The sequence below is a fragment of the Porites lutea genome, chromosome 12, assembly GCF_958299795.1.
Source record: "Porites lutea chromosome 12, jaPorLute2.1, whole genome shotgun sequence".
Classification (NCBI taxonomy): Eukaryota; Metazoa; Cnidaria; class Anthozoa; order Scleractinia; family Poritidae; genus Porites; species Porites lutea.
The window spans coordinates 20,185,554-20,199,850 of NC_133212.1; the positions used below are offsets into that span (position 1 = coordinate 20,185,554).

General features: G+C 37.5%; 1 protein-coding gene across 1 annotated transcript; it reads right to left on the reverse strand.

Annotated features, from left to right (window-relative positions):
* Positions 1–5,496: 5,496 nt before the first annotated feature.
* LOC140921174 (rhodopsin, GQ-coupled-like) lies at positions 5,497–12,172 on the reverse strand. Its single transcript, XM_073371144.1, has 2 exons — positions 12,006–12,172; positions 5,497–6,398 (listed from the first exon to the last, which is right to left on the reverse strand). The coding sequence occupies exons 1-2, from the start codon at positions 12,160–12,162 to the stop codon at positions 5,554–5,556; spliced, it is 1,002 nt and encodes a 333-aa protein (XP_073227245.1). The 5' UTR covers positions 12,163–12,172; the 3' UTR covers positions 5,497–5,553.
* Positions 12,173–14,297: the final 2,125 nt, after the last annotated feature.

Here is a 14,297-nt window from a genome sequence, read left to right on the forward strand (position 1 = left end):
TACCAAGTAATTTTAGTCTGAGACTTTGATAAACAATTACGAGGTTTTTAGCATAAATTTGTTACTGTTACAGTTTAGAAATTAAAAAACGTTTTCTGTTTATGAATTTAAAAAAATGTTTGCTTTAGTCGTTACCTAGCTTCTAAAAACAAGTGTCCATGACGTTCTTTTTCTGATCATGAGAGCCTGCCTAATTCGGGAACGGCTATGACACGCCCCACTTGTGTCCGTATCACCAGAGGCGTTTCTGATTTTCACGTTTCGTCCACACACGTAAATGGCGTTTTCGAAAACGGTCCTCTGAATGAGGTTTTTGAAAACCCCGGCTGATCATTGGAGGAACGGCGGTCTTCGAATACAATGACGTCATACATCATACGCGCATGCCCTTTAAAAGATGCTTTCATATTTGCATTTTTTTACTGTTTAATGATAACAGAGGTACATTGATTGGGGCCACCATATCATTGGAAAACTAAGGGAAAAGGGGTAGGAAAGGGGGAGGGGGAAGGGTGCTTTTAGGGTTCCATTTTGACCTGTCAATCTCCTCCCTGGAATCATTTTTTGACTCGTCATCTCTCTGTAAGTTTCAACGTCAAAATAGTTCGCACGTACTGCAAACTAATGTCTGCTTTGCAGGCTCCATATGTGTAAGCGAGTGTTTACCTGCAGGGGCGCAGGCAGCCATTTGCTCCTTTTATAAAGTTCGTCGCATGTGAAGATGGACGTTTGTCCCGGAGACGATCTTCAGAGGTTTTTTCTGTCTAAAGCAGACGGATGGAACATGTTGGACGATCCAAACTCATGCAAACGAACTTAACTGAGACAGACGTTGAACTTTTCATAAACTTAGCTCACGAAGTTTGGTTCATTTCATGAAATGTTCGGCGTTGGGCGCAGGCCTAACACGTTCTATCCTTCGGCTCCAGACGGACAGGACGGCTAAAGATCGTCCTCCTGGACAAACGTTGATTTTCACATGCCACGAACTAAACTAATATATTAAAATTGCGTATGATATTGTCTTTTTTAGCCTAGTTCGAGGGAAAATTTATTGCTCAACAAAAATTACTTTTTGATCTGATTCAGTTTTTTTGATCGGATCGAGGCGTCCTTAGCTCGACGTCTGACGCAACAGACGATCTTAACTGAATTTAGGGTGTTTAGGTCGACCCAAATTAGAGTTTGGTTCGTCTCATTTTTGACGTTTGGCGGAACTAACTTAACTCAATTTATCTCCACCTTGTAACGTAAAACGGCTAGCTAGTGACAAAAATTTGCCTTTTTTCCCTCAGTAATTCACATTGTCATTCAAATTAATTCAGCATTAAGCAGCCTGATTGGCTGGCTGATTTAAAATCTGCAAAGAAAGCAAACGCACCTGAGACAGATGAGGTGTCAAGTCTTTCCTGCATTTAAACAGATATGTAAAATATATACGTTTACGTGTTGAAAACTTTAAGGCTGCAAAACATGAAAGTCACTACTTTTCTTCTTATTCTTTTTTGCCTTCCTTGCATGGCCACCAGCACCGAAGATGATTTTCAAGGTACAGTAAAGCAAAGAACCAAACATTTCTTTATGAAATTTAGAAAATTTTTTGAACGTCATTAAGGCAGGTTAAACTATCGTGTTTGTATTCTGTCGATAGTTAATTTCACTCGGAATCACTCTTGCAGTTGAATAAACAAAAGCAGAAAAATTCAGAATTCACTGCTGAAGGAAATTAAATATTATTAATACCTTCTTCTTTTTCGAATTTTACGCAGAGAATGCACAACGAATACCATTTGCCTTGTACATGTAGGTTTTAGTGAATCGTATCCGTCATTTCTCCGTAAAAACACATTCTGTCATCCACGTCTTTCTTTTGAATGAAATTAGAATATTTTAGCTGTAGAATCAGTCACAAAATTTTAGGCCTCATAGGCTCAAGCCTAGGTAAAATATCGAGCTATTCATGAGACGAACCGAACTTGGTGAGTTAAATTCATGAAAAGTTCGACGTCTGGCTCCGTTAAGTTCGTCTTAAAATGATTCGGATCTTCCAACACCGTTCTATCCGTCTGCTTCAGACTGATAGAACGTCTGAAAATCGTCTGCGGGACAAACGTCCATCTTCACATGCGACGAACTACAAACTTGTAAGTTAAAATTTGCATGATAATGTATAATTAGCCTCATTATAAAAGAAGAAAATTTATCAAAATTGCGTTTTAATAGGATTCAGTTGATTGGTTGGAGACGTCCTAAATTCGACGTCTGACCCAACAGACGATCTTAACTTATTTTAGATCGACCCAAATTAGAGTTTGGTTCATCTTTTGAAAAGTTCGCAGTTTGGCCTAGGCCTCAGATTTTTTCCATCGATAATGGTCATCTTCACGCCGATGGAGTTGGTTGACTGTGAGAGCACTACCTTATTTGTCCTAAACTGCTATGTCACGCCACTGAATAAGAGGGTTAAGATTCATTGTCTCGATTCGTAAACTGGGTATACAATTTTACTATTTTACGTCTTGAACAACCGGAGACAAATGACTTATAGCTGGTGATTGCTGTAGCAACGACAACCAGTTGTTTTGTACGTCAGTCAGAGGTTTTAGTGAGTTGTGCCCGTCAATTCTCCTCTCTGGCTTAGAAAGACACATTCTCCCACCAACGTCTTTCTTGAAAACATAAAATTTTGACGACAGCAACCGACCAACCAACTAATTTGCCAACTTGAAAGCCAAGTTTACAAAACTAGAATAAATTAAAATACATCAGGCAAAAAATTACTCAGAAGAGCAATTCATTTGTCATTTGCAAGAACATTGTATTCTTCCGCTGCTATTAGGGAGCTTAAGCAACAGTGTTTTTGAGCGACGCACGTTAACCGGAAGTGGACTTTTTTTCATTCGTGGGCAATGTTTTTGCCAAAATGTTCCGGCAAAATGTCTGTACAAGAGGAAAGAAACACAGCAAAACAAATGTGGTGGTTTCAAGGTATATTAAATGATAAAAGGCCTTACTTCCAGTTGAAGTGCGTCGCTCAAAAACGCCTTTGCTTAACCCTTTAAGCCCTAAGAGTGATGAGCATCAAATTTCTCCTTGTAATATCAATGCTTTGTACAACAGAGTGGTCATGAGAATTATGGACATGATCACTCAAGATGAATTTGCTTGATATTTTATCAACTTCTCCCCTTTACTTCTATAGGAAATGAATAGGGGCAACAAATGAGACTTCAAATTTTGATCTTAGGGTTTAAAGGGTTAAGCTCCTTATTGATAGTGAAATTCAAAATACACACCTTACAGATGAATATTATTGCAAATCAGAACGTACTTTTGTTTTTTCTCTAGTTGAATGTTCTATACTGTCAAACGCCATGTTCAAACACGCAACAAATTTTCATGATAACGGGCCTTTTTCTTCTCCTAGCTTTAGAAGTAACAGTCAGCACTGTAATCAGTTAATAAAACCTTGCAGGTTGTTACTGAACGGTTTATATTTTAATTCACTCGGTTTTTCGAACTATAATAATAATAACATAATTTATATAGCGCTAACTCCACTAATTGACCAAAGCGCTTAAAGGTGTTTAAAGGCTTTAAGGTGACTTCAGTAGAATTGCCTTGAAGTATATGTACGTGTCAACCTGACACGTACATAAAGAAGACATATACTTGGTATTATAAATTGTGGTTTTACGTTCAGGGGTCCAAGGAAAAGCCTTATACTATAATAATGTCCATAGTATTCATCAATCTGATTGCTACAAATCATTTATTCTTGTATTTTTACTAAATTAATTTTCTGTGAACGTGACTAGTTAAATGAAACTTATTAACAGTTATATCTGATATCATTTACATTTAGATTCTTTAGATTTCTAAAAATTTATGGGTGCTAATACCTTTAAAGGAAGTAACGGGGACTTACTCATTAAAATTGTTGTAAATTTATCGTGTATTGTTTTTTAAATTTAAAAACTGGTCTCCGGATGATATTGTGAATTAATTCACTCGTTTACTGATATTCTCTTAGCAGCGCAAGACCATGCACGTGAATTTTGTCGTATATTACTAATAATATATGATATCGACGTGATAATTTTCAATGTTCTGTAAGTCTCCCGGCTAACCCTCCGTTATCGAAATGATCGATTATCAGTCTGGATTAATGGCATATGATTAGTGTCACTTTAGTAGGACAGTATTTAGGGGTAATAAATCGTGGCGGATAACATACCTGATAAATACGGATATTTGATTATTTATTACACAGAGAGCACACGTGACGAAGGAATTCCTTTAACAGAGGAGGAAGAGCAAGAGGATGATGAAAATCTGAATGAAATCGAAGTTAATCAAAGTAGGTTTAAACTTCAGGTACATTGCAAGAGTTTTGGTTAGAGCCCCCTGCTCTCCGTCTCCCTCTTCCCCCGCCAAGTTTTTTCGAAGATTCGAGATCTTCGTGTTTACAGTCTTCTTTTTTATCATGTAATATCACCCTGATTTAGAAGACTTAAGCACCTTCCTCGATATTCAGCGGTTATGAAAAAAAAGGACTTTGAATTCATGATTAGAGTTAGATTCTCTCAATAGGACGATATGGTCGCCTTTCCTTTTAAGGTAAATCAATATAGCCGACTTGACGTGGCGTCAAAATGGCGGCTAACGGAAAACTCAGTAAATTTCATCATGTCATTATCTCACAGAGCTGCCAACATATATGGTCATCGGAAAAAGTCCAGGTAAAATTTTCTCATTTTTTGAAGACAACGTTCCTGTTGTTGGATATGATGACCGAAAAGATCAAAATTGATACAGAATTATTTATTTGCAGCTGAAGAATAACATGATACATGAATCAGTAAAGAATCAAACCAGTATTATCAAGTGAACACACATTTGTAAAAGACCAGAAAACATTGATGTTACGTTAAGATCACGACAAAACAGATATGAATTAGATCTTAATGTTTTGTGATTTTTTTAAGGGAATGGAGTTGATGCATTTGAAGGAGACATAATGATGACGGCAGAGCAGTACGAAGAACTGAAAAAAGAATTTGAACAAACAGGGCAAAAATTGCCTCAGCATTAAAACGGAGTTGGGACTAAACGTACATTTAGTAATGCGCCATTTAGGTGCGCAATTTTAAAAACGAAATTATGGCAAAGGTGTTTCCTTTAAATGATCTTCAAGGGCACTTGTTAAAAATAGGCTGATATGTAACCAATAAACATCTAAATTTGTTCACACTGTGTTTTAATTGTTTTGTTTGTTGGGTTACAAGGGGTTACAGAGGGCTACGGGGGTTTCAGGGGGTAACAAGAAATTACAAGGGATTACAAGGGGTTACAGGGGGGTTACAAGAGGTGGTTACAAGAGATTTTACGGGGTTAAATGGAGGTAATAAGGGGTTACAAGTTCCAGTCACTAAACTAACCGTTAAAACTAACTACTGTGACACGACATCCTTAGCACATGTCTGTATCTCATACAACAAGTATAGTTGTATCATTACTTAAACACTTTTTGTTCATTGGCGCATTAGCAGTTCAAGTATGCGTCGTTCTTGTTACATCGAACGCGGGACGTGCAAAAAGTTTGTTGATCTGGTCATTTGTTGCGCTGCCAACGTCACTGCCTGTAAGCTCCAGATTCGTGACCCTGTCCCTGTACCATGGACATAGCAGAAGCTTGAATTGCTTTCGATAAGATCTGTTGCTAGTGCAGTATATTATGGGGTTGATGCAAGAGTTGAACATACAAAGTACCACAGTAAAGTGATGCATGGGTGTGTCCAACTGAGTTATGTCATATTTAAACAACAAATAATACAACTGGTTAGGAAACCAGCATACTCCAAGCACCAACGTAGTTAACATACACATGCGTAGTAAACGCAATCCAGCCCTACCTCTGTTTGACTGGAAGAGAGCTGGTGATAACTTGACACGGTTGTTGAGGCTTATCATGGTAACTGAAGCGGTAAGAAGAGGGACAAAGAACTTGCCCAAGAATTCTAAAACTGCAACGACTTTTCTTGTTGTTCCCGTCGTGAGAACAATCCACATACACTTTTTGTTCCCATCAACATCAGTTGCAGCTTTCATTTCAAAGAGATGGGGTGTATTTAGCAGAACGGAAATCGCCCAAATGAACATAACACAGATGTTGACGCGAAGCCTCGTCAGCGCTGTTTTGTATTTGGTCGGTCGAGCTACAGCGAACCATCTGTCAATAGCCATTGACGTCACTGTATACACGGACACAATACCCAAAGTGAAAACTAGGTACTGGGAATATATCATTCGGCAGAATAACTGACCCAGACCACCTGGATGAACTGGTATCGAGTCTGCACCAAACACGTACACGGGAGTAATAAGAATACCAATTCCTTTAAATTAAAGAAGAAATAGAGGATATTACTCGGTGGCGCGAAGATACGAATTTTATTTTCGAGTGGCGAAACAATATTTTACGAACGAGCGCAGCGAGTGAGTAAAATACTGTTTTTGTCACTCGAAAATAAAATTAATATCTTCAAGCCGCCGTGTAATGTTCTTTTTATTATATAGACAAAAAGACATCGATAAAATAATTAGAAGGAAATGACCGAAATTACGTCATCGATAAACTCACGTGTGAGATTATGGAAAATAAACCACTCGGGTCCCGGATGTAGTTTTTATGAATTTTACGAGTGGTATATTTTCCAGTAAAACACTCGTGTCTATATGATAAAACAAAATACAAAATGATTTTGTGCTGTAAAAATAAGACTGAATACAGATGGCTTTGCTTCATACTAAACATGTTTTGACAGTTTATTGTATCTAAATTGCATCGAGGGTCTCAATGGGGTTAACCGATGGGCGTAAAACAGCCAAAAATTTAGTCGATAGCCGTAAAAATTGAAAAATTTTAACCGTTAGCCGTAAATAGAGTAAAAAATAGTTAACCGTAAAAGAAACTGTTCCCTAGATTTGCTGCTTTTAAGGGAGGTACTAAACTCACTTATGGTTGCGTTTTTTATTTCCCGGCTAGTGTGACTTCGTACGCAAGTTAGGCGAAGCGCCTTTTAGGTGTTGACCAAGACCTTGGCTCCAATTCCGCCACTCTCTCGGGGAACTAATTTTTTCCATAGCGAAAGTGTGGCTTCTTGCTGGGGATTAATATTTGCGATTTTCAGGAGGTCGTGCTCTCGAAACACTAATGAAACAACACGCAGAGATATCACTGTTTGTAAAACAAGTTGCCGACAAACAACATTTCCCTGTTTTTCTCTGACGCTACAGTAGACATTGCCATGCCTAGTCCCTGTACGGTGTCTTCCTACGCAATCTCGGTCAAGGCATTTCCGTCGCGAACTCGCTAGGACCACGTGACCCGAAACGCATTAGCCGCGCGGAATAATGAGGCCTACGGACAAGGCAACGGCAAACAGTCGTTCCGTACAGTCCTTCGCTATCATTGAAAAAATGAATTATCCGTCTGAGACAAGCCTGTGTACAGTCGCGCCCTCCCCACAGACACCCTTCTCCGATTTTTTGTGAGGGGAGGGGGCGGCTGTACACAGGCTATCCGGGAACGGATAATCAATCCCGTCTTCAAACTGTCCGTCGAAATTGACGGATAAAGTCAGGCGGATTGTTTATTCAAAGTTAAAACTATTCCATTTTCAAATTAAGAAGTATTACCTATCTGACGCGAATCATGAAACGGATAACTCGTCTCACACAAATAATACGTCTAGTGAAAACGGCCTTTTCTGTTATAATGAATGTCGCGCCCCAGCCTTGAGTTGGGCGTTTGCGTGTCCGCTTTTGCTTTTTCACAAAGATTATTTTTAAAATGACTATTGACATTTCTATGTGTAAAATAATATTAGAAGTGAAATACTTTATAAAATGTATGATCTATCAGGTGCTAAAATTTTTCAGAAGAATAACTTGTTTCATCCCGAGATGATCCGAAGACCTTTATTTTGATTTAAAGATACGAAAAATACAGGTTAATAACTTTTTGAAACAAAAGAAGTTAATTTTTAACTTTTTGTTAACCGTAACTGAAAAAAATTAACCGATAGCCGTAAAAGAGCCAAAATTTTAGCCGATAACCGTAAAAGCCACCACCCCATTGAGACCCTCTTGCATCGTATTTTACTTCCCGTGAAACAGAGTTCATATGTTTTGTATGAGTTAACGGTAGCATCTTACTGATGGGAGCTCCGCTCTTAGGGAGCCGTAGCCGTAGTCTGGTCTCGTTTGCCCCGGGGTGAGATTTGTATTTTTTTAAACCGTCAAAACAATAAATAATTCCAACTGATAAATGCGACGCCTGTGCGTTTGTTGCAAACGAATCTGCTTTTGGTTTACCGCATTTTATGTAAAACATGAATCGAATGTTTTCAAGCCAGTCAGAAGATTAAAGCGTCAAGTAGGAGAATTTTCAGACTTCATGAAACACCTACTGTGCCAATGTTTTGAACAGCTTCGAGACATTTTCCCTGGAGGATTGTATTCTTTTGATGTATAATTTTAGACTTAAAGCTTCTTTGTTTCAAAAACGCGGAGCGAAAACAAACACGACTATCGAAGGTTGTGCAATTAGTTTGTGAAACTGAAGCACTCAGTAATTAGGCGTCCTGGAACATTCGCCTTCAAGATGCCACTATTCAAATAGAGCTTTCAAAGTTAAAACCGTAAAAAAAGGAAAGAAATTTCTAGAGGAAAGTGTCACCAAATGTTTCTGCAACGTGACATAATGGACATTCAAAATTCTTATGGACTGAAACTGCAAATTCGGTAAGAGTTGTTTGTCACATCATTTCTCTTTTTCTATGCTCTAAAGTAAGCTTTCGTCCAAAGAAACGTTTTTGCTGTTAGAAATATGATATTTCGTAATTTCCACTAAAAATCTTGAAATCTCGAAATGTTCATCTTTATTAGCATTCCATTTTGACAATCATTTAGAACTCGTTCTTCCCCTGAGACTAAATTGGAATTGTTTAGTTAACAACACTGAAAGAGTGTAGATTATTATTTTTTATAATATGTTTAAAAGGAGAAATGGCAAGCCATATAAATTGTTTATTTTAGCGCAGATCATTTATTGGTTGGCCCAGCAAAAAGTACAGTTTATGAAGCACTTCTTAAAAGGTCTTAGACTGAATATAGGTGTGAAGGTAAGCTTTCCACCCGCCATAAAGGTGATGTTACGCGAGACGATTTGCAACGGCGATAGTGCCAAACAGGGTTCAAATATTGGAACATTGTTGCAACCTTTCGCAACGATGTAGAAACAATGTTGTAACGCTGTGTTGAGCTAAAAGTCGTCGTTGCAAATCGTCCCATGTAACATCACCTTAATGGACATCATTCATGGTTTATGAATTCAACAGAACCCCCTGTTTACTAGTCTTACTAATCTAAACATTCACACGGGCCGCTCAGTGATATAAAGGGTACACTGGTGCTAGGAGGTGATTCAGTAAAGACATGTGAAAATGCAAATCTGAGTCAGTGTCATAAGTAAAGAGGTGACTTTTTTACTGAATGACATAATTTTCTATTTAGTTCGAATTTATATAAATATCTGTCATTGCGTGCACTTAGTCAAACTTTTTGGCCACTTTTTTTCTGAACACATTTAATGAATGTTTAATGTCAGCAGTTTATCATCAGTTTTAGGCGAGTTTAATTAATTTTAGGATTAAGATCTCAATGGATCAACACTGACGTCATTACTTTGAAATGTTTATCGAGAAAGATCTCATTGGTATTCAACATCTCTCCTTTTAAAATGAAAGAATTGTCACGACACGTATTAGTGCACGACATATAGCACATGTAACAAACATATACACCCGCTCCATTATTTTGTTCAAAATGTTACTAAAATGGGGAATATAGAGGGTAGTGGGGGAACGAGAACGGGAAACGGAGAACGGGGGGAACGAGCACGGGGAACGGGGAACGGGGAACGGGGAACGGGGAACGGGGAACGGGGAACGGGGAACGGGGGAACGAGCACGAGAAAGAGGAAAATGAAAAGTGAGAACAAAACAGAGAATTGGAGACGAAGTTACTGGTAGGGCGGGGGGGTTTAAGTTAGGATTTTTCCTCATTTTTCATTTTCCCGTACCCCATGCGACAAAATTTTATCCAAGGCCTAGGTCCATCTGCTACACCTTCATAAATTAAGACAAATTCTCCACAAAACCAAAAACTACAACAACTAACTAAAGTTCAACTTAAAGTTGAAATGATGCTTTATAAGACTAATGTAAGATAAATGAACCAAAATGAATTTTGAAGCAAAATGCATGTATAATATAGTACGAACAAGAGAAAAGTCATGCAAGTCACTAGTTTACACAAAGGTTACTCAGATTGGTTCTAATCTATTTTAAGAATGATGAGAATCAAATTCGAAATATTTATACGGCAGTGACAACCTGCCATGTTTAACCAGACTGGAAACTAATATTTACAATATAAAGACCATTATTTAAATGATATGATGATGAAATAAACGAGGCAGTACTTTTTAAGAGAAGGGCTCGTTCCGGAATTCAGTAATTTGAAACTCCAGAATTTTGACCATATTTTAGGCTCGTACTTCTGAATTTGACTGATCATTTTTCATGTGGAAGTCAACGTTGCAAATAAATCGAAGCAATAAAATAAAAACTGCCTCACATTAAAAGCCTTAATATCCTTTGGAGCAGCTGTAGCTGAAATAATTATATAAATAATTAATATAAAAAAGCTAAATGGAGGGGCTAACAAGGTGCAAATTTACTTTGGCAATTCGTTTTCCCTTCTCGTAGAAGAAAATGTCAAGTCCGGCGAAAACATAGACAAAGTTGTCAGTGATATTTGCACTATGAGAAGTATTTTCTGAACATATTTCGCTTTCCTCCAGGGCGAAATGAAATTAAGGAACAAAATTTAAACCTAAAATAATGTAAAATCCACTGAAAGAGACCCACAATTTTTCACTAAAACTAGTTAACCTACACCAAACAAGTTATATTTTTGCATTCCTCTCAGTTTTGAAGGCAGGCCGGCCTACCATAAATTGAAATCGGAACACTTGAAATCTGCGTTATCTTCTGCTCTGCTGGTTTTTACTAGTTCAGATACAATGCAATGCCCCCAAGCATACGTGTAAGTAACCTTGTTCACTAATTGTTAACTACCGAATATTCTACGGATTTTGAAGGAAAACTAACGACCGATCGGGAATTTCGTTCTCATATTTTTTATCTGACGGCATATTTATTCTGCTTATTTTTTCCAGCTGCTCAGGAAGCCGTCTTTCCGAAAATGTCCAGCCATCTTGCCTAGAAGTTCCTCTTAACATTTTCAGAAAGCGAAATTTTGTTTAATGATAATGTTAGGGCGAGTGCGTTAAATAACACCATGACACCAAACCTGTCCCTTTTCTCGCGGTTATATAATTCAGCCATTATCTTGCTCAAGGGTGAAAACTGAAACCTTGTTTACTAAGAATGTAAACATTTTATCGTGCAGTCAAACGTTTTCTAACTACCCCTTCTTGAGTTCCTTACGACCTCTTTCAATACCAAAGACTCATGCGTGTACTGTGAATCAAAATCCCCTTTTGGTGATAAGTTTTATAGAGTGCTGATTGTCATAGGCTGAGAATTCACATGCTGCAACCAGAAAGCTAGATAATAAGGAAGCAAGGTTTAATCAACGGACAGTAAACAAATCTAGCGATGGTAAAATGTGGGCTTGTTTTTAATTAAGGCGGTGGATCCACTTTTTCCCTTTGCTATTCTTCCCTTTATATAGATTCCCGCTGAATTAAAATTCGGTTTACCCCAAAAACGAAGCGTGAAATTCTTTAGGACTTTCGGCTGACGATCATGTCCGTTTGAAAAAAGTTTCACGTTATTTTCGTCCTATGCAAAATACACAACACAGGCCGAGAACACTCAATACAAAAACTACAAACATATTATTGTACTTACCTGTGATAAAGTCAGTGATGGCCAAACTTAAAACTAGCGTGTTGTACGGCGTTTTTAGCATGGACCGATTCTTTAAAATAACTACCAACAACAAAGCGTTGTTTAAAATGGCAAATGTCCCAATGACACCGAATGCAACTCTCAGGCCAGTAGGCATTTTGACGGAAAAAAAAAGAATCCTACATATTATTTCATGGACACTCGACTGATATTCTTCAGTCAAACACAGGCTTTTATAGCGACTCAGTATGCTGTAACTACGTGGGAATAATACGCGACATCTGTCACCAGGATGTCACAGTCAGTCAAATTTCATTAATTTCGACCTCATCTTCGATTTTAAACCTGCTGTTTCATTTTCGATTCTGTTTACTTTTAATCCCATCCGGCTTTGCCTCCAGGGCATAAATTAAACGTTATTTTAAACACGTCGCATTATCAGTAATAATTAATCCTTTTTCGCTCTGAGAAAGCTGTGTTGTAGGGGGCTTTTTGAGAAGCAAATGGTTGCAAAAAAAGATATCAGTCGCTAATCGCGCTAACTCCTTGAAATTATTTGCCTATTAATTATTTTTTCTAATTTTTAAGCTTTTAATTGTAAATTTCCTTCTTGAGTTTTTCTTCCTAATATATCCTACAGAATATATTGTTTAGTTAAATGATACCTAAAGACCAGTCAAGTAAACTATCTGCAATGCAGCAACTAATGCTTTTCATAAGCTTAATTTGAGATCCGAACTTTAATTAGAGTGATATTTTTCGTTCGATGTTCCGAGTGAAAAGAAAAACTGTAACTTAACTTACAATAAGAACCGAGAAAACGAGACTGATAAGATGTTTAAAGCTTATACAGGTGTCGCCTTTATAAAAAAAAAAAAAAAAAGAGAAACGATTTCACGGGCCTATTTGTATTTGAGCAAGCAAATTTAAAAGCGTATTAAAAAGGTTTAACAAACGAAAACGTGAAGATTAACTTTCATGAGCTTTTTGGTGGATATTTGAAAATTTGCAGCTGCCGCAGCATTAAGAAGAGGAGAACTGATATCAAGCTTAAGCTTAGGTCCGTATAATACTTGGTATGCCGACCGGAAAATGACCAATCGCACAACGAGGTATGCATTAATGACCATATTATTATAATTGCTGCTGCAGCCCTTTTTTACAAATGACCTATACATTGATTCACCTTTGTTAAGCCCCCCTACCCCCCCCCCCAAAAAAAACACAGTTAAATGGCAATACAAAACTGTATGGATTTGAGCAATATGACTAAAATGAACAAAGAGGTCAAATCGACCAAAACAAACAAAACGGCAAAAAAGTAATAAGGGAAAAAAGGAGATCAAAATGATCAAAATGCATATGAACAACGTGGCCAAAGTGATCAAAATAAACAAAGGGTCCAATATCAAATGAACCAATAGGGTTAAAAAAGAAAACAGTGACCAAAATGACCCAACTAAATAAAGGGACAAATAAGAAAAAAAAATGAAAACAATGACCAAACTGAACAACGTGGCCAAAATGAACGAAGGGCCCAAAATAATCAAATTAAACAAAAGGTGCCAAAATAACCAAAATGAACATAGTGCCCAAAATGAACAAATTGGACAAAGGGGCCAATATAACCAAATCGAACAAAAGGTGCCAAAATAACCAAAATGAACAAATTGGACAAAGGGGCCAATATAACCAAAAGGGACAAAGTGCATGGCCCAAATGAGCAAATTCAAGAAAGGGGCCAAAATTATCAAATCGAACAAAAGGTGCCAAAATAACCAAAATGAACATAGTGCCCAAAATGAGTAAATTGGACAAAGAGGCCAATATAACCAAAAGGAACAAAGTGCATGGCCCAAGTGAGCAAACTGAACAAAAGGGGCCAAAATTATCAAATCGAACAAAAGGTGCCAAAATAACCAAAATGAACATAGTGCCCAAAATGAGTAAATTGGACAAAGGGGCCAATATAACCAGAGGGGACAAAGTGCATGGCCCAAATGAGTAAATTGAAAAAAGGGGCCAAAATGAACAATTGAACAAGACGATCAAAAGAAACAGAGAGTCCAAAATTATCAAAATGAACAAAGGGGCCAAACTGATGAAAATAAACAAACACGCCAAAATGACCGAAATAGCATAGGAGTGGGCTCAAAAATGACCAAAATGAAGAAAAGGGGATAAAATGACGAAAGTGAAAAAGGGTGGGCTTCGTTTTATGTAAAACACACCTAAAAAAAGTATTTGGTGACGTTCTCGTTAGAAACCAAGCCTTTCCAGACAATAGAAACA